This window comes from Rhinichthys klamathensis, unplaced genomic scaffold (assembly GCF_029890125.1).
Source record: "Rhinichthys klamathensis goyatoka isolate OS25496 unplaced genomic scaffold, OSU_Roscu_1.1 h1tg000294l_1, whole genome shotgun sequence".
In the NCBI taxonomy this organism is placed as follows: Eukaryota; Metazoa; Chordata; class Actinopteri; order Cypriniformes; family Leuciscidae; genus Rhinichthys; species Rhinichthys klamathensis.
Genome location: NW_026606813.1, coordinates 97,147 through 121,954, shown reverse-complemented (window position 1 = coordinate 121,954; position 24,808 = coordinate 97,147). Strand labels below are relative to the sequence as shown.

Sequence of the window (24,808 nt, the reverse complement as noted above, 5' to 3'; positions counted from 1 at the left end):
TCTTGCAACTTGTGATAGTTACAGGCACATAAGCTTGTTCTGTGTTGATGTTTCTGCAATTGCATGCTGCCACAGAAACAAAACATGCAATTAGGGTGCGTGAAGTTTTTTTTTTGGTTGGAACTGTGATTTTCTCGTGATCAATCAAGTTTCTGAACCATGAAGAATTATCTTCAGTCATCTTGATGTAATTTTGCTGAAAGATCCAGAATGTCTTGTTGGACCACCATGTTTGTGCACAAGTGAGTCCTGGAATGCAGCCATCTTCGGAGGTGACGTGCAAGCATTCTTTCCAGCAAACAAGGCGTTTTTGACATATTCATCAGCTCTAAGAATATGTTGTTTCTGGAGTCCGGATTTTGTGCGATCTTCATGATGTGTAGTAGTAGGACAATCTTGAGCATGTCGATGGATGACTGAAGGTTTCGTAGTCTCTGCGTTGTGTATTTTTTTCTTCTTTTGTGATAGTTGGCTTGGAAGTGGGTCTAGTTGTTTTCTGGAAGTGGTGTCTTCATATGCAGGTGAGGAGGTCGGTGCGTATGTTTCTCAGGACAGCCATCACGTGGTACCTGCACAGAGGAAGAGAGAAAACAAAAGACAGGAGAGCAGTATTTGTTCAAACCCTGGGGTTGTAAACTTTTCCGAGTCTGCTATCGTTGTTCCTTCTTTCCCTATTTCTTAATTTGTTTGACACCTAAATAGAAGCAGTGAGGTAGGGGTGGACTAGGGAGGGGGAAGGCCTATGAGGTAGTCTTCACCGCAGGGGTTGGCCCCCGACGCCTGTTGCAATCGGTTCTTCCCTGGGCTCCTCACTGTTCCGTGTCCTGTCATTTGCCTGTGGGAGGGGGAACAACTTTTACAGTGTGACACAATGAGTCCAGGTTTATCCTGACACAATACTGCCACTACTTTAATTTACATCACTTGATGTGGTCCAGACACTTCCTTGACTACCTGTCCTGTGAAGTGTGTAGCTTTATCTGCGTAACACAATCGTGAGTCATTTCTCCTTCATCCTCTAACAAAACTCCAGTCATTGTAGACATCATTTATGAGAATGGTGACAAAAATGACTTTTGCTTGATTCATTATTGCGGTCACTACATTGAGGGCATTTTAAGTTTACAGCCTGACCCAGCTCATTACTAATGAAGGGCCTGTGCTGTAGACAACATTTAAGGCTGTGAGCTTACTTAACCATTGTCCCCACAAAGGAAAAGCTGAGATAGTCACTTTCCTTTTGTTCTATGGAACAAAAATAAGTCTTTTATCTCTGTTGTAAGTTACTGGGGAGAATTAAGCACTCACAGCACAAATGGTTAACACTTCAACATGTTGCCCCACCCGTTTAATGATGTGGGCAGTGGCTGCTTCAAATTAGAAAGCAGACTGAGTAGGAGCTGAGCAAAATTGTTAACTTCTATAAAGTTCTTTTTGCTTTTCCTACACTCTTTTCTCCAGTATCCAGGCTTACCACAGTAATAACAACTGCCCTCTCTCTTAGAACATTCATGTTTCTGTTGGTTCTCTGTGTTGACCTTAAAGGAGGCTGGTGCAATGTTTACGCTTGCCCTGACATCAGAATCTCTTTCCCAAGCAGCTAAACTGTCCAAGTTGTTTTGCAGGGTTCTAGTGTCCCATGTGACATCTAAGAAAGGCAATGCTTTTCTATGCTCTGACAAAAGGCCATCAAACCATGTGCGAACGAGGGCACCATTGTCCTCTAGCGCCTTCTCTGAAGTGTCAACAATCCCACTGTAAGCTGCAGCTGTCTGACAAAATCTTTCTGTGTACTCACATACCTTTTCATAATTCTTCTGTACACATCTAGTGATCTTTGACCAGTCCACTTTTGGTCCAACAATGTTCTTTAACACTCTCAGAACTCCCTCTCTCAATTCATCTTTTCTGGCATGCTGTAGTTCAGAATTGTTTACAGCATTTTCAAAATCATTGAATTCTGACTCAGTCAAGATCTGTGATATTAGCTGGTTGACTTCAGCTAGAGACATATCGTAGAGCCGCATCTTTTTTGACAATTCTCTCCTAAACTCCGAAAAATTTCTTTGCACTGATGGCAAACTTTCAGCAATTCTCTCGATATCTGGATCAATCCCTTTTCCCCTACTCTGAGCCTTTTGGCTTGCTCCACACACTTTAACTGCATTTACATCTTTCATCAATACAGCACTGACATGGTCCTCTATTCTATCAAAAAACTGTAAATCAGGATAGCTTTCATCTGACTGTTGGTTTTCTGAGTCACATTTTGACGAGGTTTTGTTATGGCCCATCTTTGTCTTGAAACAGGACACTTGAGTCTGCAATTGTTTGTTCTGTTCTTTTAACTTCACAATACACTGAACTTGCTCTTGTACAATGGATAAGCTAAATTCCATGTGACAGAAAATAATGCCTTTTAGGTTTCTCTTCCTGATACATGAACCTAACACCTTTTTGCATTCTTCAATAGACCATACTCTTTTTGGGTGAATACCAAATTTCTTTGTCAAATTCAATCTGACTGACTCAGTCACTATGGAGTCCATGTGCTCTCCTAACAATGACTTGAACTCACTGTCTGTCCATAGAGGGCTAGCTAGTCCACCTTTCTGAGTTGATGGAACTAGCCTAGCATTCATTCTAACCATTTTGTGAGTTTCTTTGTTACCACACAAACAAACACTAAAACTTGACGTTTTAGTGGCCAAACGTTACCAAACCAGTGAGAGGCAGCAGTGCATTAAAGTGTGTGTTAGTAGTGTGAGTAGTGTTAGTACTACAGACTATTCCTGTTTCACTTTACTCGTTTTTTTCAAGGCAATCGGTTTGCATGCTTTTTTTAAGTAAGGTTTACAAATTGGATTTTACAGTGAAGGAGAACCCCTTTATCCTTCGGTCTGCCCAGACAACCGCACCGCTGGAGGAGACAGGATTGGTCAAGAAGGGACAGATTATCATCATGGGGAAGGTGCCACAGAATCAGAAGTTTCTTCATGAAGAAATGAAACGTCAACTGCACAAGTCACAAAGGTCCAGATTGACTCTGTGAACCACAGGAAGAAAACCTGAACCCATTCATCCTGCTGAACTCGCACTACATACACCTGGTGAGACCGGATGTTCTGCAGGTGAACACAGCCCTCTGAAAGCTTCGACAGATGCTAACATTGCAAAGTCAATTTTTGAGTTACATCTCAAGGATTACAACAACCGTCTTACTGTGAACTCGTAAGTGTTCATCCAAATTTGACCCACGGGATCAAGGAGAAAAGCTGGAAAAACTGGAAGAGGATTGACCACTCCTCGAGTGGACAAAGGACCTTGCTGAAAATTAACATTTGAACTCCCCCTTGTGCACTATTGAGACACTAATCTACATTTCTCCCCCTCATGATCCACTCTCGCAGAGATCACCCAAACTCACACAAGAATCTAAATGGTTTAATGTGAATGATTATCATCGAGTGTTATACATATTTGGTATCGTTTGAAATGTCTCAGTGTGACTGGTACAAATGTCTCATTCTCAACTAAGTAAAACAAAAGGTAATAAGGTTTTTAAGAGTTTAGAGATAACATGCACACAAAGGAGGGTGGATGGTCAAATCTAAAAGTGCTAGAAATGCTATCTTATGTTCGTTTTGTTATTCATGGACTTTCAGTTTGTTTTCATTTGTCACTTTATTTTTCAGTTTGCACCGCCACAGTAACAGCTTTAGTACCTTTTTTCTAGAGATTGTACTCAAACACACCCAAGAATAACAAATTAAACAAATGCACGCATAATTCACACACAAGCATTGAAACAGTCATAAAACATGACATGGGCAGATACAGACATATCACAACGGTTGTAAATGTTATAGAAAGCAATGTAAAAGTCATTCGTGTTTACTTTGACAAATGTACAATTTTAGAGAAGTAATCGGAAGTTTTTGAGGTACTTCCCCAGCACTGCTCTGTCACAACACATCAGTTTAGCTGTGGTGGACTTTACCATGAGATGACCTATGATGATTTATAATTAATAGTGCTTACTTTAGTAAAATCTACTCTTACTTCAGTAGAACTTTAGACCTCGAGACACTGAGCAGAATAAAAACCACAGTAAATCCCAGGATGGCACAGCTGGAGATAAAACCCAACAGATCCCAACAGACATCAGTGGATCCTACAAAACATGGAATAAGAGTGGAGAACTGTCAGGTGACATATTTAAGTTTTGTCTATGAATATTGTTGTCTCTGTGTTGATTTACTTCTGTTCCTACATGCCCATAGATATATACACTAGATGTCGCCTTGGCTACGGCAGTTCATTGGAACGAATGCGTCAATAGAGCCGCCATCATGGAAAAGGGGAGCCCCTCCTCTTTAATGCATAAGCGTCCGTGTAGGCAAAGGTCTAACGGAAATAAAATCAACATAAATCGTCATGAATGCGATTTTCTAGTTTTTTTGGTTCGTTCCAATGGTCAAACATGTATTTATCATTGAGTCCAGAGAAATAAAAAATAAAAAAAATAAAAAAAAACATTCTAGAAGTACAGGCGGAGATAGCACCGTTACCTAGCTACTTCCTATGACAAGACCCCTGTTCCAAGATGGCGGCGGTTTTGACGCATGCTTAGAACCCAAAGGCAACATCTAGTGTACATATATCTATGCTACATGCCTATAGACTAGACTAGAATTAAATAAAACAGAAGAATAATATGAATAAAATAATAATAAAAAACACAACTATTTTAAAATATAAAGATATTAAAGGACTCACCAGTGTTATCCACATAGAGCACACCTGACACACTTCCATACCCGGTTGATGCTGTACAGACGTACACACCATTCACATCAGAGGAAGATTTTGGGATGAAAAGTTTATTGCCTTCAGAATGCGGAGTACTTCCATTCACTCTGTTAATGAGAGAAACATTATAAGAAAGTATACATGTGATGATGTAAAAGGCAATAATCTGGAAACTTGAAACTTAAAATTATTTTGAGTAGCCTCCTTGCTGGACTGACACATTACACTTTTATTCCCTATTTTTTTTTTTATTGAAGTTGAAAGTAGCCGCATTTCCACCGCCGGGCCAGTGCGAGCCATGGCTTTCAATGGGCCAGGCTGGCTTCTTTGTTGTTATGGTATAAGATTTAAAATCCAAGCATCAAATGTTTCCCTCCATTTTACACTAATAAGTGATACATATAGGTTGAGTGTCACGGTATACGTATTCTCTGGTCTCTTCTTGTCTCGTGTTTATGTTGTTGTATGAGTGCACGTGCGTGTGGGCGTGAATGATTGGCACTCCGGATCCGCACCAGCTGATCATCATCATCTCACCAGCTGCACGCAATCTCTCAACCCCATATATTCTTACCTCTGTTTCTGCATCCTTGTCAGAACGTTGTCTCTGGTCCTCGGTGTTGGTGTTCCTGTGTCCTGTTCAGCCTGGTGTTCCTGTTCGTCGTCGTGTTCAAGTGGATTGGGGTTTTCGTTGTCGTCACGTCTTCACTGCACGTCTTCACGAGTCCTGGCCACCGAAGCTCCTGCGTCACTTCACCATCGGCTGTACTGTGTGTCATTCATCTACTTGTCTTCATTAAAAGAGTAACTTGCATCTGCTTCCTGTCGTTCATCCCGCGATCATGACAGAACGTTCTGACCAGCAGATGGAAGCAGCAAGTGCGTCTTCGTCATCCCTGGATGAGTTCATTCACCATAGCATTCGCAGAATGGATGCCCAAGAGAGAGAGATCGGCGGCACGGGACGCGCAGTACAAGCCCTAGTGACGCAGGTGTCCGAGCTCACCCAGCAGATCCAACGCCTACGAGTTCCCACTGCGCCGCCCACACCAGCCGTTCCCCCCACACCACCTGAGAGCGCCTCCCAGCCGGAGCCACGCCTTCCTGTTCCTGAGGCTTATGGAGGAGAACCCTCCCACTGCAGAGCGTTCATCACTCGGTGCTCGATGCACTTTGCACTACAGCCCCGCACCTTTAACACCGAACAGGCTAAGGTAGCGTTTACTTTGACTTTGTTGACTGGGAAGGCGGCGCTATGGGGAACGGCGGTGTGGGAGAATCAAAACCCATGCTGCGCCTCGTTCCAGACCCTCGCCGCCGAGATGAGAAAGGTTTTTGATCGGGCGGTCTCTGGGCGTGAGGCCGCTAGGACCCTGGCAGAGTTGCGACAGGAGGGAAGATCAGTTTCGGACTATTCAATTGAGTTTCGAACCCTGGCGGCGGAGTGCGGATGGAACGAGGAGGCGCAGTGGGACATGTTCCTGCATGGGTTGGCTGACCACGTCCAGAGGGAGATCTACGCCCTGGACCTGCCCACCAACTTGAACGGACTCATTGACCTGGCGCTGCGGGTGGACGCTCGGTTGTCTCGAGTTGAGCGCCGGGCTAAATCCACCCGTACCTTCGGAGACGTCGACGGGTCTCGGTCCAGTGGCAGGGACGTGGTCAGTTCCAGCAACGATCCTGAGCCCATGCAGGTGGGTCGAGCTCGACTTTCCCGGGAGGAGAGGGAGAGGCGGAGGTCCCAGGGCCTTTGTCTTTATTGTGGAGGATCGGGTCACTTTGCTTACAACTGCCCAGTAAAAGGCCCAGCCCGGTGGTAAATTTGAGGCTACTATCGGGTGGGATCTCCGCCAGGAAGACCTCATCAGCTGTTACATCGACCTCCACGCTCCTTCCGGTAAAGCTTAGGTGGTCAGTCCACCAGCACGATTGTCAGGCACTATTGGATTCGGGCGCGGAAGGTAATTTTATGGACCACAAGTTTGCTCAAGATGTTCAGATTCCCCTCAAACCACTCACTCACAAGATTTCAGTTCACGCACTCAATGGACAAGAGCTACCCACCATTTCCCTTGCCACTGAAGACGTCACCCTCATTACCTCTGGAAATCATTCTGAAACTATCTCGTTCTATATTCTGGACTCACCCCTGGCCCCCATCGTACTTGGACACCCGTGGCTTATCCAACACAACCCCCGAGTGGACTGGCATCACCGATCAGTGCTGGAGTGGAGCAAGGGGTGTCATAAGTCTTGTCTTGTGTCTGCTTGTTCGTCTGTGCCTGTTTCTGTGTTTCAGGAGGAAGCAGGGGATTTGTCTAACGTGCCCGCGGAGTACCTAGACCTGAAGGAGGTGTTCAGTAAGTCTCGTGCTGCTTCTCTACCTCCGCATCGTCCCTATGACTGTGCTATAGATTTGCTGCCAGGTAAGTCTCCGCCCAAGGGCAAGTTGTATTCACTCTCTGTTCCTGAGAGAGAGGCTATGGAGAAATATATTTCTGATTCTCTAGCAACCAAGTTCATTCGCCCTTCCTCTTCTCCAGCGGGGGCGGGGTTCTTTTTTGTGGGGAAAAAGGACGGGTCTCTGCGACCTTGTATTGATTACCGAGGGTTGAATAACATCACGGTAAAGAATACTTATCCTTTGCCGTTGATGTCTTCAGCTTTCGAGAGGTTGCAGGGAGCGTCCGTCTTCACAAAATTGGATTTGCGTAACGCTTATCATTTGGTTCGCATTAGGGAGGGGGATGAGTGGAAAACAGCATTTAACACCCCCAGGGGGCACTTTGAATACTTGGTCATGCCTTTCGGGCTGTCCAACTCCCCGGCTGTTTTCCAGGCATTGGTCAACGACGTGTTGCGAGATATGATCGATCAATTCATATATGTCTACCTGGATGACATATTGATTTTTTCTTCTTCTCTCCAGGAGCATGTGCAACACGTACGACGAGTGCTTCAGAGGTTGCTAGAGAATGGGCTTTTTGTCAAGGCGGAGAAATGCGATTTTCATGCACAGTCTGTCCCTTTCTTAGGTTACATTGTGTCGCCTGAAGGAGTGCGGATGGACCCTGAGAAGATTAAGGCTGTGGTGGAGTGGCCAAGTCCAGATTCCCGCAAGGCCCTGCAGAGGTTTCTGGGGTTCGGCAACTTCTACCGGCGTTTTATTCGCAATTTCAGCCAACTATTCGCACCTCTGACTGCCTTGACCTCTCCCAGAACGACGTTCAGGTGGTCGGACGCAGCCGAAGCTGTGTTCGTCAAACTGAAAGGCCGCTTTGTTTCAGCCCCCATCCTTGTTGCCCCTGATTCATCACGTCAGTTCGTGGTGGAGGTCGACGCGTCGGAGGTGGGAGTAGGTGCAGTGTTGTCCCAACGCTCTCTTGCAGACGACAAGATGCATCCTTGCGCGTTTTTTTCTCATCGATTGTCACCCACCGAACGCAATTACGACATTGGTAACAGAGAGTTGTTGGCAGTTAAGTTAGCATTGGAGGAATGGCGCCACTGGTTAGAAGGGTCGGGGGTACCTTTTATCGTCTGGACCGATCATAAGAATCTCGAATACATTAAAACCGCTAAAAGATTGAACTCCAGGCAGGCTCGGTGGGCTCTGTTTTTCGGTCGTTTTGAGTTTTCCCTGTCTTATCGTCCGGGTTCCAAGAACATCAAACCCGACGCCCTGTCTCGTGTATTTGATTTTTCCGAGCGCCCGTCTACTCCCGAGTGTATTTTACCCGAAACGCTATTCGTTTCAACACTCACATGGGAGGTCGAATCGAGGGTCGTTAAGGCCTTGGAAGGGGTAACGCCTCCGCCCGGTTGCCCACCGAATCGATTATTCGTGCCGGAGGGATTACGGTCAGACGTTATTCAGTGGGGTCATGGTTCCAATGTGGCTTGCCATCCAGGGGTCAATCGGACTAGATTTTTAGTCAAGCAACGATTCTGGTGGCCACTTATGGCTCGTGACATTCACAATTTTGTTTTGGCTTGCTCGGTTTGTGCTACTGGTAAGGCTTCCAATCGACCTCCAGATGGGTTACTTCAGCCACTGCTGGTGCCTTCGAGACCATGGTCCCATATCGCTCTAGATTTTATTACCGCCCTCCCACCCTCCCAGGGTAACACAGTAGTTTTGACTGTGGTGGACCGGTTCTCGAAGGCAGCCCACTTTGTTCCCTTACCCAAATTACCTTCAGCTAAGGAGACAGCGGTGGCAGTCGTAGATCACGTCTTTCGGTTACATGGCCTCCCGACAGACGTGGTTTCCGACAGGGGACCCCAGTTCGTGTCCAAATTTTGGCAGGAGTTTTGCAGATTACTGGGGGCGACTGTGAGTTTGTCCTCTGGATTTCATCCCCAGAGCAATGGTCAAACCGAGAGAGCCAACCAGGATTTGGAGAGAGTGTTGCGATGTTTGGTCTCCAAGAATCCTTCCTCTTGGAGCCAACAACTGTCTATGGTAGAGTACGCGCACAATACGTTACCAGTGTCGGCTACGGGCCTATCTCCGTTTGAGTGTAGTGTAGGTTACCAGCCACCTATTTTTCCCAGTCTGGAATCCGAGGTTGCGGTCCCCTCCGCTCACGCCTTTGTCCAGAGGTGTCACCGCACTTGGACTAGAGCCCGGGAGACTCTACTCCAAGTGGGGGCCCGCACCAAGGCCAAGGCCGATCGCCACAGGTCAAGGCCTCCCGTATACGTCGTTGGTCAAAAAGTGTGGCTTTCAACTAAGAACATTCCTCTCCGCACCGTTTCTAATAAACTTGCACCCAAATTTATCGGCCCGTTCGCTGTCACCAAGATCCTTAGTCCGGTGGCAGTCCGCCTCAAGTTACCTCCCGCGTACAGGAGGGTTAATTCCGTGTTCCATGTATCCAAGATTAAACCCGTGTTTCATTCACACATTAATCCGCCGGTCCCGGTTCCTCCTCCACCGCGGCTCGTAGATGGGGAGACCACATATTCGGTTAATCGGATTCTGGACTCTAGGCGGAGGGGACGCGGATTCCAGTACTTGATGGACTGGGAAGGTTACGGTCCGGAGGAGAGAAGTTGGGTTCCTGCTCGAGACATCCTGGATCACTCCCTTATTGATGATTACAATCGACAGGTAAGGGGGTCTGGGAACGCCAGGAGGCGTTCTTAGAGGGAGGGGTACTGTCACGGTATACGTATTCTCTGGTCTCTTCTTGTCTCGTGTTTATGTTGTTGTATGAGTGCACGTGCGTGTGGGCGTGAATGATTGGCACTCCGGATCCGCTCCAGCTGATCATCATCATCTCACCAGCTGCACGCAATCTCTCAACCCCATATATTCTTACCTCTGTTTCTGCATCCTTGTCAGAACGTTGTCTCTGGTCCTCGGTGTTGGTGTTCCTGTGTCCTGTTCAGCCTGGTGTTCCTGTTCGTCGTCGTGTTCAAGTGGATTGGGGTTTTCGTTGTCGTCACGTCTTCACTGCACGTCTTCACGAGTCCTGGCCACCGAAGCTCCTGCGTCACTTCACCATCGGCTGTACTGTGTGTCATTCATCTACTTGTCTTCATTAAAAGAGTAACTTGCATCTGCTTCCTGTCGTTCATCCCGCGATCATGACATTGAGAGGATAATTGCATCACAATGGCCTGGCCTGCTTTATTTTTAGCCTGGATGATGGACTGCAAATAGATATAAAATGTAATACATGGGAGTGATGTATAGTACTCAAGATTAGATTTTCATCATGCCCTGTGTTTCAATATCTATCCTATCCATCCTATAAACAGTAGGTGAGATTAAATTAGTTTGTCCAAAAGCATATTATGCTTTCGACATATCTGTGTTATATTTCATCTCCAACAACAATGTGAACTTTTATATACTGTAGATCCGTTTGGCCATTCACTTTTAAATGCATCGTTATGTATGAATATGAAGAGAGTCTCAGCATGAAAGACCTGTGACTGGAAGATCAACGTGCTTCTGCATTTCTTACCAATACAGTAGGAAATTAAATTAAATAAAATATGAAGGATTTTATATTTGACAAGATAAGTGACAGGTCAGTTTACGTGACAGGATGCGTGTAGTTAAGCGACAGAGCGCAACCGATAAAATACACTATTTTATGACTTGATAGTATGTCCCAAATCTTGTCCACTCTTCTGCTACACACTCAAATGTATCTAAATAATTGGACTCTGTCATGACTTGGACTCTGTCTTCTACAGTAGCTACGCCCCAAACTCAAGCTATCCACCTTGTTTTTCAATGCAGAAGCAGTCTATTTTTTGTGAATTTGTAGGGCACTTCCGATTTATTTGCAGATATAGGTAAATAACTGGAAGAATTACAAAATTTCCTTGCTACCTGAGGCCGTCATTGACTAAGGACCTTATCTAGCCCTTGCTTCTGATAATTACCCTCGTGCCGCACTCCTGTTTTTTCCAATAAACTGTATTACCCTCCAAATTGAATCCTCTTCTTTCTGATCCGTGAAAAGACCAGCCTCAACGATCATGTAAACCAGTGGCTCTCAAACCTGTCCTGGAGTACCACCAGCCCTGCACTTTTTTTTTTATCTCTGCCTATATCTGACACACCCATTTCAGGTCTTGCAGTCTCCACTAATGAGCTCATGAGTTGAATCAGTTGTGATAGATGAGACATACAAAATGTGCAGTGCTGGTGGTACTCCAGGACAGGGTTGAGAACCATGTGTCACACCAGTGTTACTCTTTCAGGAAATAGCTCTCTCAGGTGCCGAAGCACACAGGGCAAATGGCTGTTGCAACACTGGCAGTGGATGGTGCAGCTCACACAGTGAAGCACTCACTCTAAAAACACCCTTTAACCAACTAAAAAAAGGAAAGAGAAAGAATGCTCTTAAAACAGCAGTTGAGAGTGCTAGAGGCTCACGCCCACCGCTGTCTCGTGCTTTCATATCGACACCGGATGAGAGGCTTCTTCCAGAAGCGCTCGACACACACGCTCGCTGAAAATCAACATTCTTCAGAGGCATATATACCCCTTTTCCACCAAGGCAGAGCTGGTGCTGGTTCGGAGCCGGAGCCTAGTTTCAATTCGGTTCTTTGTTTTTCCACACGCAAAGCACCAGCTCCGAACCAGTAAAAGTGGTTCTTAAGTAGCACCAAATCATTGCTGGTCTAGAACAGAGCAAAGTAAGAACTGCTTGCGTCAGGGGCTGGGGGCGGGGTTACCGTGACCAACAAGACGAAAAGAAACTTGTGACCACCATTTTTAAATAGCAGCTAGTCGAGCTAATAGCAGCTTGATTATAATATCCGTCTGTGTAAGTTACGGCGAGCTGCACAAACGCGTTGGATTCCGATGTATTTTTGCAAACCCATGAGCATCCATAGTAACGCAACGTCCGTTATTGTTGATGGCTTGTTCGGGATGCATCGGAGCGGCGCGGACCGATCAGAGCTGCGGGAGTGTTTGGAGATCATACGACTCCTTGTGCTTTTGGATCGCTTTCGCAGTGCTTTGATGTCATGCGGCGATCGATCTGCGAGAAGCCGATGCATCTCGAACAAGCCTGGCGTGTTTGTGTTTGGCGCTACCGCACTAGCGTTGCTGGGCAACATGAGACGTATGCAGTGACGTAAGATCTGGCTCTGTTGTGGCTCTCTAGCCGGTGGAAAGGCAAACCGGTTCTTAGTAAGCTTGTCAGTCGAACCAACTCCGAACCAGCTCTGGCTCTGGCTCTGAACCAGCACCCGGTTCTTGTTGGTGGAAAAGGGGTAATAGTCAACCGTTCAGCTCCAGAACGAAAGACAAATGGTACGTGCATCCGCTTCCTATTTATACCCGCGCTGAGGGGCAGAGCGTGAGATGAAAATCTTGCACGCCAATGTGTACTGGCTCGTTCTAATAACCCTCAAAGATGATAGGCTCCCTGGCATGATCCAAATACATCGGTGAAGTCCACCTAACGTCAAATGTGACCGACTGAAAGGGAACAAAGGACTTACTTGATCCAGATGTAGCTAGTCGGTGCTGGGTTACAATCCACTAAACAGTGATATTCTTCAGCCTCTGTTGGATCATCAGGGATTATCACCACCAATTCTGGAGGATCTAAGAGAATTCAAAAATATGAAAATAATAATAATATTGGCTTATCATAAACATTGTTCATGTGGCATTGACATTTAGGTATGCTTAGTTACAGGAGGGAAAGCTGACCTTGTACTGACCTAGTTACACTTCTGTCCAAGTATAAACATTAGTGACTGTGATTAATTTCTATTTCTAGGAGTAAAACATTCCTCTGCATTCCACCTCCACCAACAAACAAATGTGATATACAGGGGCATAGACCTCCTAGTGATGCCCCTGACTGTTTTATTAATTTGTACACTAGCTTATGACTTTTACTGTATATACAGTGTTACTTACAGTGGACATTTATCACGTAGTCGAGTTCAAGCTGCTTTGTCAGTGTGCTGTGTTTTACAACACACTGGATCTTCTTCTGGTTTAAATGTTTAGATGGAGCACCCAGTATGTTGGCCACAACAGTGACGGTCCCGTCTGAGTGCTGTGTGCAGCTGGTTTCTGTTCTCAGAGAGTCATCCAGAGCTCCTAATCGCCACAACACTTCTGCTGCAGGCCGTGCATTCGAGGCTACACATGACGCCAAAGTAACGTCATAATGATCAGAAAAATGTGTGCTTCCCATAACTTTCACAGCAGGAGGAACTACATTTAAAAAAAGGGGAATAAAAAGGGCAATACATTAGTCATAAAAATTAGCCAATAATTGACATGGCCCAGATGATGTGCATACCTAAACACTGCCATTTCACTTTTACAAGTTTTGCTCTACACACACCATGTTTGTGAGAGAAAATATACTCATGAAACATACTCATGAATTACTGTCAGTAGTTCGTCCGAAACTGAAAATACTTTCTTTCTTCTTTTTTTTTTTTTGCGGACTGAAGCTTTACACACAAAACACCATTCAAATATCGTCGCAGTGATGAAAATGACTCATTTGCGATATTACAAATCTTGTGAAACCATATTGTAGATTTACATGAGGAACTTTATAGTAATTGTAGGGGAAAGAAAACATCCCCTTATTATTAAATAAATAAATTCTATACAGGTTTGGAAAAACATGAAGGGTGTGTAACAGGATCACAGAATTATCTATTTTAATTTAAATTTACTTTCCAGGTGTTGATTTACACCATGTTTGTGAGGGGAAATATCTTCATGAAACATTTAAATGACTGTCAATAAGTCATCGAAAGACTGAAAATCCTGTCACCATGTTATTCGTCCTTCGTGTTTCCCCAAACTGTACGCAATTTGGAATATGTCAATATGACAATGGTGCTTTTGTGTCCTCTTTTTAAAGCTTGAAAGCTTCAGTCCCCAATCATTGTAATTGCATGAAAATAGTGTGTTTTGTGAAAGAAAGAGAGTTACAAAGTTTATAGGTTTGGGTTAATAAATAACAGATTTGTCAATTTAGTTTGAACTTGAAACCCAAAGTGAATCAGAGAATAACATCTGAAGTCTTACCATGTACTGTGACATTAATGTTTGTCAGAATTTGTCCACTCGGAAATGTGTTGAAGATGCAAGTGTAGATCCCATCATCCAGGAGCGACAGTCCCAGCAGCTGAATCGATCCATTATTCTCTTTAAAGTTCCCAATAAATCTGACCGTGTCCTTTAAATAATTTTTGTGTTCAGTTTTCCCATCTTTGTGGATGATAAAGAAGCTGTGCTTCTCATGGATCCCTCTTGTCTGTTTCTGCCAGACGATACGAGTTAAATTCTCCTCCGTCTCAGTCAGATGACAAAACAAAGTGGCATTCCCTCCTTCCATGACTGTTGTATCATGGCCCATAATCTTAACACCTGCACAATTAATAGAAAAGGAGTGAGTGAACATACATATCTGCTGGAATATCTAACATAAACAAAAGTTGAAATATGTCACTTACCCGCTATGCTGGAGCATTTGAGATAAATCAAAACCAGACCATAGAGTGACAGATCGCAAGCGTTTCTTCTCCCGTGCATGTTGTCTACAGTGTGAACCAAACATCTGAAGACAGACATCGATGGTTTGCATCTCAGATTATGACAAGGCTGATGGGAGGGCAGAGGGGAGGAGAGAGAGCATGAGAAATGTTCATGCAGTCTAGCTCGTCCCAAAGTCTCTCACACACACTATTCACAAAATACAATGATTACAAATGATTATGGATACAAATAAAAAGTAATATACAGATACATAATACAACTGATTGTGAATATTAATAAAAAGTAATAATAATACTGAAACCCATGGGCGTCAGTTTGGTTTGAAATGTGGTGGGGACAGAGACGCATTCGGAAGGGCATTTTCAAAAGTGCTGGGTACAATGACGCATTCATTCTTTTTTCTCTTTCGCGCAGGTCATGGTTTGAAAGACGATGTCCTGTAGCTTACTGATTGAAATAAATAAAAATGTATGATGTCCGACCAAAAATGTGATGGTACTTTGGGTTTAATTGGTCGTAAAATGAGATCTAATATAATGTTGTTAGTATCGTGAATTTTTACGTTCACGTATATGTATTGTGATAGTCCAGTGGCAGAATTCTTGCCACGCGTGTCGGAGGTTGAGGGTTCTAGTCCGCACTCGGTATAGTTTTTTTTCCCTCATCAAAACCGATAATGTTTATCAGTGGTTGTATATCAAGAATCTTGATATACTTTATCACTGATAAACATTATCGGTTTTGATGAGGGAAAAAAAACTATACGAGTGCGGATTAGAACCCAGAGAAGCAGGGACACGTTTGTGTGCATTTTGAATTGTGATTTCTCTGGAACGAATAGAATCTCTGCAACGGATTGAAGCGCGCGTCCGAGTGAAGACAACACATTTCAGCGCTAGATCGCGTCTTATTTAACAAATGAATGAAACGAATGCTGCTAGTTAACTGGAGATGTTTTATTTGTATTGGTACATCTGTGACGCGAGATGTTTCAAAAGTGGTGGGGACAATATCGACCCTGGCAAAAAGTGGTGGGGACATGTCCCACCCGTCCCCCCCGTAAATGACGCCTATGCTGAAACCAATATTAAATGATGACATTTTAGTCTTCAGTATTGCTTTATAACTGTGAGAAGCTGGAACTTGAGAACGTTTCTGTGCTAGTCGAGTGAATAGTTTTCAGCTGTTGTCTTGCAGGGATTTGTCTCCGGGGAAACAGACCAGAACAAAAGGCTTGTTGTAAAAACATTTCAAGAGTTGTTTTTTTGGGTCTATTAATGCATAACACCTTGGCTTTCGGATATTTTGAAGAGAAAAAGGAGAACAGAATTCTCCTAAGTTTTCAATCTTTCTCATAATGACTGCCAATGAAATTGAGACTGTTATAGCAATCGCACTGAGACTTTTTAAAATGATACCAAATATGAAAAGGAAAAAACAATAGATTCACAAGATATGTGATATATATAGACATTCTCAGGGAACTTTCAGTGACTCGAACCGGGGAAAAGAAGACTGCGGTCAAGCCAGCCGCGGTTTGAAAATACACGGTCAAGCCAGCCGCCAAAAAAAAAAGTGTGTGCGCCTATTACTATGAATACGGTAATTTCAGTAACAGCAGAGAAAGAACGCGCTTTCAGAGCGCTTGAGTTGCCCAGATCGATCCTTCAGTCCGTTCGTCTGTCTATTTATCTTTTTTTCTTTCTTTCTTGGTCTTTTTCTCTATCTATCTATCTATCTATCTATCTATCTATCTATCTATCTATCTATCTATCTATCTATCTATCTATCTATCTATCTATCTATCTATCTATCTATCTATCTACACTCAAAAAAATGATATGTTGGCTTTACTTAATTTTATTTCGTCAACAGGTTCCACATAACTAGGTTATGTTAAACAAACATAATTTGTTATGTAACTTCAACATAATTTGTTCATTTAACTTCAACATAATTTGTTCATGTAACTTCAACATCATGGAATTAGGTCATTTTAAGCAACCCTATTAAAGTAGTCTCAAAGTGATTTTTTAAAGGCTTCCTGACATGATTCGGGTATTTTTTATATTCATTCATTCATTAATATTTCATTTATTTTAGTAACACATAATTAAATTGTTAGACTATAGCTAGCTATTTGCTAGCAGTAGCACATATTAGCATTAGTGATGGCCGGTTCGTGAACGAATCGTTCTTTTGAACCGGTTCTTTTTAGTGAACCGGTCGAACCAGTACACTAAATCGGACTGAATCGTTCGAAACAGTTTGCGTCTTGCGTTAGTGCTGATACACAAGTTACTAAAGTTACTCACTTTCAGACATGCCTGACAGTCCCTCTGACTCGAAATAAACCAATATCCCGGAGTATATTTCACTCCAGTAAATCCAACAGTTTGAAACGTGCTGTTTTTGAGAGTGATGAGCACGAGCTGATACTGCGCATGCGCGTACTACCGAACGCACATGTACAGCGGTTATCGGATCACCAGTACAGAACCGAGAACTGTTTCTTTCGGACACGTTCGACATAATGAGAACAACTGATCGATGAGCTGAGCACGCGTGCAATTTTTTTCTGAGGGACGAAATGTACGTTTCTTAAGTATTTATTTAGTTGAACATCAGTAAGTGTAATAAAAAAAAACATGTTGGAAACATGTTTATCACATAATTACTGTATTATCACTGTATTATTTTAAAGTTTGGAAACACAATGAATGGATTGTAAAACTGTCAAACTAAACATTTATTAAAATAATATTTTCAGGAACTGCTCATTTAATTTCTAAGTAAGTTGATATAAATATTTGATGTAAACTCTTGCCAAAGTTTTAATGGTGCACACTGCACAGTACTGCTTAGTAAATGTTTATAATGTGTTAAAACATAACGTATTAAACATATTGGAGAAGAAAGACATGCATCGATTTTTTTAGTTTTGTCGACTGTATATTCAGGTTTCAGCAGTTCTCAGCTCAGCACACAGCCTATGCTACGGTTCTGGAGTCAAGAACTGGTTGTTGCAGTTCTTGAATCACCAGTACAGAACCGAGAACTGTTTCTTTCGGACACGTTCGATACGGAGAACCGATGAGCTGGAGATACTGAGCATGCGTGATAGCACCGTCTCTAAACAGAACTTTCTTTCAGCCAACTGATGATGTGCTGATGAGCACGCAGCACGGGTGAACCGAGGACTTAAATGAGGGGCCGAATTCGGCGAAATGTAAGTTTATTACAAATAAAATGATGAAGACCACTTATGCACTTTATATATTTAAGACATGTTAAACATCCGCGTTTTCACATCGCCTGTAGGCTACAGGGTTCGTTTGCAAAATGTAAGAAACTTATCCAAGAGGATTATTACGATGAGTACTATTATTTAAGTGAAGTTATGATTACAAATGCCTTTAATTTAAAGTATTTTTATCCGCCGGGATGATATAATTGACGTCATTACGCGAGGACGTAAAAGAACTGGTGAACCGGTTTTTTGAACCGGTTCATTGAAACGAACTGTCCGAAAGATCCGGTTCGCGGAAAAGAACCGAACTTCCCATCACTAATTAGCATCTTAAATGCTAAGATTAACATGCTCAGTCAACCAAACAGTTGAAATAAATAAATCAGTCCACAGCCAAACAAAATGCTCCACTCTTCTCCACAATGGTAACCCACTGTAATTTAAATGGTGCTAATAATTCAAATGTAATTGAACATTAAACACAATTACACACTATCAAGTCTTCCCCTTTTATCATTTTCTCAAAAAAACATAAAATAACACTTAATTTTAACATTTATTCTCTCTTAATTCAACCATATGCAAAGCATGCTGGGCACTAACAAGCACCGCCCAGTTTTAGTTAATGCAACACAAATCAATCATGTAATCCAACACAAGTGGATTAAGTAAACTTAAATGTTACATATATTTAAGCAGATTGAACACAATCAAATTAAGTTCGGGCAAAATGGCAGTTGGCTCGCACTATACTGCCACCCTCTGGATGCAAGAATTTTTCACTTAACATAAATGGTTTGTGTTTAGGCAACGCAATAGGATTTTGTACTGTTAAGTTGAGACATAATTACGTGGACCTTACTAGAAAAAAATATTTCAAGTCAAAAAACACAATTATTATAAGTAAACTAAATATAAATATATTATGTAAAGTGCACAACCTTCCTAGTTCATTTTTTTGAGTGTATCTATCTATCTATCTATCTATCTATCTATCTATCTATCTATCTATCTATCTATCTATCTATCTATCTATCTATCTATCTATCTATCTATCTATCTATCTATCTATCTATCTATCTATCTATCTATCTATCTATCTATCTCTAAAGGCCTCATTTGTAATAAGAAAAAACTAATGGCCAGTTCTTATACGGGACGTCCCATACAGTATACACACCTCATATCAAACCATTTTACTGTAGCATTTTGGAGAAATGTCACATTATTCGACTTCAGGGGCCCATAAATATGTCATTTCTAATAAGTAGAAAAAACTAAAGGTCAGTTCTTGTAGGGGACGTCCCATACAGTATACACACCTCATATCAAACCATTTTATTGTAGCATTTTGGAGAAATGTCACATTATTCGACTTCAGAGGCTCATAAATACGTCATTTCTAATAAAAAACTATTGGTCAGTTCTTATAGGGGACGCCCCATACAGTATACACACCTCATATCAAACCATTTTACTGTAGCATTTTGGAGAAATGTCACATTATTCGACTTCAGAGGCTCATAAATATGTCATTTCTAATAAGTAGATAAAACTATTGGTCAGTTATTGTAGGGGACGTCCCATACAGTATACACACCTCATATCAAACCATTTTACTGTAGCATTTTGGAGAAATGTCACATTATTCGACTTCAGAGGCTCATAAATATGTCATTTCTAATAAGTAGAAAAAACTAAAGGTCAGTTCTTAAACGGGACGTCCCATACAGTATACGCACCTCATATCAAACCATTTTACTGTAGCATTTTGGAGAAATGTCACATTATTCGACTTCAGAGGCTCATAAATACGTCATTTCTAATAAGTAGAAAAAACTAATGGTCAGTTCTTGTAGGGGACGTCCCATACAGTATACAGACCTCATATCAAACCATTTTACTGTAGCATTTTGGAGAAATGTCATATTTTTCGACTTCAGAGGCCCATAAATATGTCATTTCTAATAAGTAGAAAAAACGAATGGTCAGTTCTTGTAGGGGACGTCCCATACAGTATACACACCTCATATCAAACCATTTTACTGTAGCATTTTGGAGAAATGTCACATTATTCGACTTCAGAGGCTCATAAATACGTCATTTCTAATAAGTACTAAAGGTCAGTTCTTGTAGGGGACGTCCCATACAGTATACACACCTCATATCAAACCATTTTACTGTAACACTTTGGAGAAATGTCACATTATTCGACTTCAGAGGCTCATAAATACGTCATTTCTAATAAGTACTAAAGGTCTGTTCTTGTAGGGGACGTCCCATACAGTATACACACCTCATATCAAACCATTTTACTGTAACATTTTGGAGAAATGTCACATTATTCGACTTCAGAGGCCCATAAAGGCCACATTTCTAATAATAGAAAAAACGAATGGCCAGTTCTTATACGGGACGTCCCATACAATATACACACCTCATATCAAACTATTTTACTGTAGCATTTTGGCGAAATGTCACATTATTCGACTTCAGAGGCTCATAAATACGTCATTTCTAATAAGTAAAAAAAACTAAAGGTCAGTTCTTGTAGGGGACGTCCCATACAGTATACACACCTCATATCAAACCATTTTACTGTAGCATTTTGGAGAAATGTCACATTATTATTCGACTTCAGAGGCCCATAAAGGCCACATTTCTAATAATAGAAAAAACGAATGGCCAGTTCTTATACGGGACGTCCCATACAGTATACACACCTTATATCAAACTATTTTACTGTAGCATTTTGGAGAAATGTCACATTATTCGACTTCAGAGGCTCATAAATACGTCATTTCTAATAAGTAGAAAAAACTAAAGGTCTGTTCTTGTAGAGGACGTCCCATACAGTATACACACCTCATATCAAACTATTTTACTGTAGCATTTTGGAGAAATGTCATATTTTTCGACTTCAGAGGCTCATAAATACGTCATTTCTAATAAGTACTAAAGGTCTGTTCTTGTAGGGGACGTCCCATACAGTATACACACCTCATATCAAACCATTTTACTGTAACATTTTGGAGAAATGTCACATTATTCGACTTCAGAGGCCCATAAAGGCCACATTTCTAATAATAGAAAAAAACGAATGGTCAGTTCTTGTAGAGGACGTCCCATACAGTATACACACCTCATATCAAACCATTTTACTGTAGCATTTTGGAGAAATGTCACATTATTCGACTTCAGAGGCTCATAAATACGTCATTTCTAATAAGTAGATAAAACTAATGGTCAGTTCTTGTAGGGGACGTCCCATACAGTATACACACCTCATATCAAACCATTTTACTGTAGCATTTTGGAGAAATGTCACATTATTCGACTTCAGAGGCTCATAAATACGTCATTTCTAATAAGTAGATAAAACTAATGGTCAGTTCTTGTAGGGGACGTCCCATACAGTATACACACCTCATTTCAAACCATTTTACTGTAACATTTTGGAGAAATGTCACATTATTCGACTTCAGAGGCTCATAAATACGTCATTTCTAATAAGTAGATAAAACGAATGGTCAGTTCTTGTAGGGGACGTCCCATACAGTATACACACCTCATATCAAACCATTTTACTGTAGCATTTTGGAGAAATGTCACATTATTCGACTTCAGAGGCTCATAAATACGTCATTTCTAATAAGTAGATAAAACTAATGGTCAGTTCTTGTAGGGGACGTCCCATACAGTATACACACCTCATTTCAAACCATTTTACTGTAGCATTTTGGAGAAATGTCACATTATTCGACTTCAGAGGCTCATAAATACGTCATTTCTAATAAGTAGAAAAAACTAATGGTCAGTTCTTGTAGGGGACGTCCCATACAGTATACACACCTCATATCAAACCATTTTACTGTAGCATTTTGGAGAAATGTCACATTATTCGACTTCAGAGGCTCATAAATACGTCATTTCTAATAAGTAGAAAAAACTAAAGGTCTGTTCTTGTAGGGGACGTCCCATACAGTATACACACCTCATTTCAAACTATTTTACTGTAGCATTTTGGAGAAATGTCACATTATTCGACTTCAGAGGCCCATACATACGTCATTTCTAATAAGTAGAAAAAACTAAAGGTCTGTTCTTGTAGGGGACGTCCCATACAGTATACACACCTCATTTCAAACTATTTTACTGTAGCATTTTGGAGAAATGTCACATTATTCGACTTCAGAGGCTCATAAATACGTCATTTCTAATAAGTAGAAAAAACTAAAGGTCTGTTCTTGTAGGGGACGTCCCATACAGTATACACACCTCATATCAAACCATTTTACTGTAGCATTTTGGAGAAATGTCACATTATTCGACTTCAGAGGCCCATAAATACGTCATTTCTAATAAGTAGAAAAAACTAAAGGTCAGTTCTTGTAGGGGACGTCCCATACAGTATACACACCTCATTTCAAACTATTTTACTGTAGCATTTTGGAGAAATGTCACATTATTCGACTTCAGAGGCTCATAAATACGTCATTTCTAATAAGTAGAAAAAACGAATGGTCAGTTCTTGTAGGGGACGTCCCATACAGTATACACACCTCATATCAAACCATTTTACTGTAGCATTTTGGAGAAATGTCACATTATTCGACTTCAGAGGCCTATAAATATCTCATTTCTAATAAGTAGAAAAAAACCGAATGGTCAGTTCTTGTAGGGGACGTCCCATGCTGTCAGGGTTCTGCCCTGGCAGCCTTGTCTGTTTTGTTGTGGTTTCATGTTTCTGTGTTTGTTTTGTGTTTGAGCACATGGCTCTGTCTTGGTCTGTGTTTGCCATGTGCTCCTCATGTCCCGCCTCCTTGTTTTTCTGTTACCACGCCCCTTTTTTTAATATAATAAATATACTTTACAAGTGTAGTATTGTAATAGATATTCAGCTCTTGCATACTGGGACAATACTGTGACCGACTGCAAAAGCCAAAAGGGTTACAGTAAATAACTCTAAATGAAGAGCATGTTATTGTCACCCAGAAGAGTCATGCGACGGCAGAATGAGAGTCAGTGAGAGATTTATTCTGCTTCTGCATCACGTCTTCATGTTTGCAGAACTATCAAGTGTCACGCATTTCGCCTGTCTTCAAAACTTGAGAGCCCTGGAGTATCGGTCCGGCCGGAGGAGTTTCTCCACATCACACACACTGTCGTCTCTGCAGGAGAAGGGACAAACCCTACAGCAGATCCAGCCTTGATTACACTATACACACCTGCACTTCCTCGTCCTCTTCCTCTTTTACACACACTCTTCCTCCTACCTCTTATATCGTTTCCATACATTATTGGTATCAACATTCAGTGCAACATTTTGAGTCAATTTTGGGACTCTGAACTGACTTGTATTATGTACAGTTGGATTAATCACATCATTAGAAATAAGTGTGAGTCGTTGTGTGTACGATGACAACTGTGTTGTAGTTGTGTTTAACTTGTGCCTGCCTGTGTTTCAATCCAATACGGCCAGAGAAACACACCGAACAGAGAAAGAATGTGAAGGTTCAACCTATAAACAAACCAGACATAGACCTAAATACTCACAGCGGAAACCAAAAGGGGGAGGAGCAGATAAACTGAACAAGATACACAAAATGTAAACAAAACGCAGCTGGAAGGATGATCAAGTCTGCCAAAATATATGACTCTGTTACGCCGCTATTAATTTTATGTAAATGGCTGCCTGTACATTACAGAATTCTGTTTAAGATTCTCATACTTGTTTTTAGGGCTCTTCACAATCAGACACTCTATGTCCAACATGTTGTCCCTCAGATCCTTGAGATCAGAGAATCATCATCTTTAATGAGTTAGCAGGACAAAATCTACACATAAGGGCGATATAGCTTGATGAGATCAGATAAAACACCAGCAAATCTAGGTTAAAATCTAACCCTCTAACCCTAACCCTAACCCTAACATTTTTAATAATGTTACTGTTATGAATGGTAAAAGACTAGAAATACATTTCTTTACCTTTATGTAAAACATAATTTATTGTTTAATTTCCTTTCAATTTGGGGTGAAATGTGATGCGTTTTCGAATCGTTCATCAGAAAATACCTCAGAAGTTTATTTTAAAGGTCGACTGGACTCACGCAGAAATCACGTTCATAGATGAACAAATGTATTACATTTTTCTTAACATTACTGTGGTGTGAAGCAGGGCGGGCCGAGAGGACATTACCTGCTGTTCTGATTGTGCTTATACGCCGCAGTCGCCGCTGCCGTTCCTTTCGTTTTGTTGTTTAATTTACAACTAAATTTACGTTTAACATACACCTCCTTCTTCCCTGAACTTGAACAATGTTACAATTACGTCGCCTTGAAGGGTTAGTTCACCCAAAAATGAAAATCCTGTCAGTAATTACTCTCCCTCATGTTGTTCAACCCCGTAAGACATTCGTTCATCTTCGCAATACAAATTAAGATATTTTTGATTAAATCTGAGAGCTGGATCACTTCTCCATAGGCTTCTTAAGGGATCGAAACTTGCCGGCCCAAAAGTTATGAAAGACATCGTTAAAATAGTCCATGTAAATGATGACAGATTTTGGGGTGCACTGTCTCTTTAACACATGAAGTCACTTCATGGCGGTATGAACCTAAAAACCACCAATAAACCCACAGAAGAAGAAGAAGAAGAAGAAGAAGAAGAAGAAGAAGAAGAAGAAGAAGAAGAAGAAGAAGAAGAAGAAGAAGAAGAAGAAGAAGCT

The 24,808-nt window shown here is 41.7% G+C and overlaps 1 protein-coding gene across 1 annotated transcript; it reads right to left on the bottom strand.

Annotated features, from left to right (window-relative positions):
• Positions 1–723: 723 nt before the first annotated feature.
• Positions 724–14,867, bottom strand: si:ch211-222f23.6 (uncharacterized protein LOC100141493 homolog). The gene is made up of 7 exons (XM_056269913.1): positions 14,788–14,867; positions 14,360–14,701; positions 13,223–13,525; positions 12,796–12,901; positions 4,780–4,919; positions 4,063–4,174; positions 724–835 (listed from the first exon to the last, which is right to left on the bottom strand). The coding sequence occupies exons 1-7, from the start codon at positions 14,864–14,866 to the stop codon at positions 724–726; spliced, it is 1,194 nt and encodes a 397-aa protein (XP_056125888.1). The 5' UTR covers position 14,867.
• Between the last annotated feature and the right edge of the window lie 9,941 nt (positions 14,868–24,808).

What these genes read in the sequence shown, in the direction of transcription:
- si:ch211-222f23.6 (XM_056269913.1), bottom strand. Translation starts at nt 14,866, where the DNA reads ATGCACGGGAGAAGAAACGCTTGCGATCTGTCACTCTATGGTCTGGTT. An exon ending in CAAATGCTCCAGCATAGCGG is followed by an intron (nt 14,702 to 14,787) that starts GTAAGTGACATA and finishes TTAATTGTGCAG; the next exon opens with GTGTTAAGATTATGGGCCAT. An exon ending in CTACGTGATAAATGTCCACT is followed by an intron (nt 12,902 to 13,222) that starts GTAAGTAACACT and finishes GAATTCTCTTAG; the next exon opens with ATCCTCCAGAATTGGTGGTG.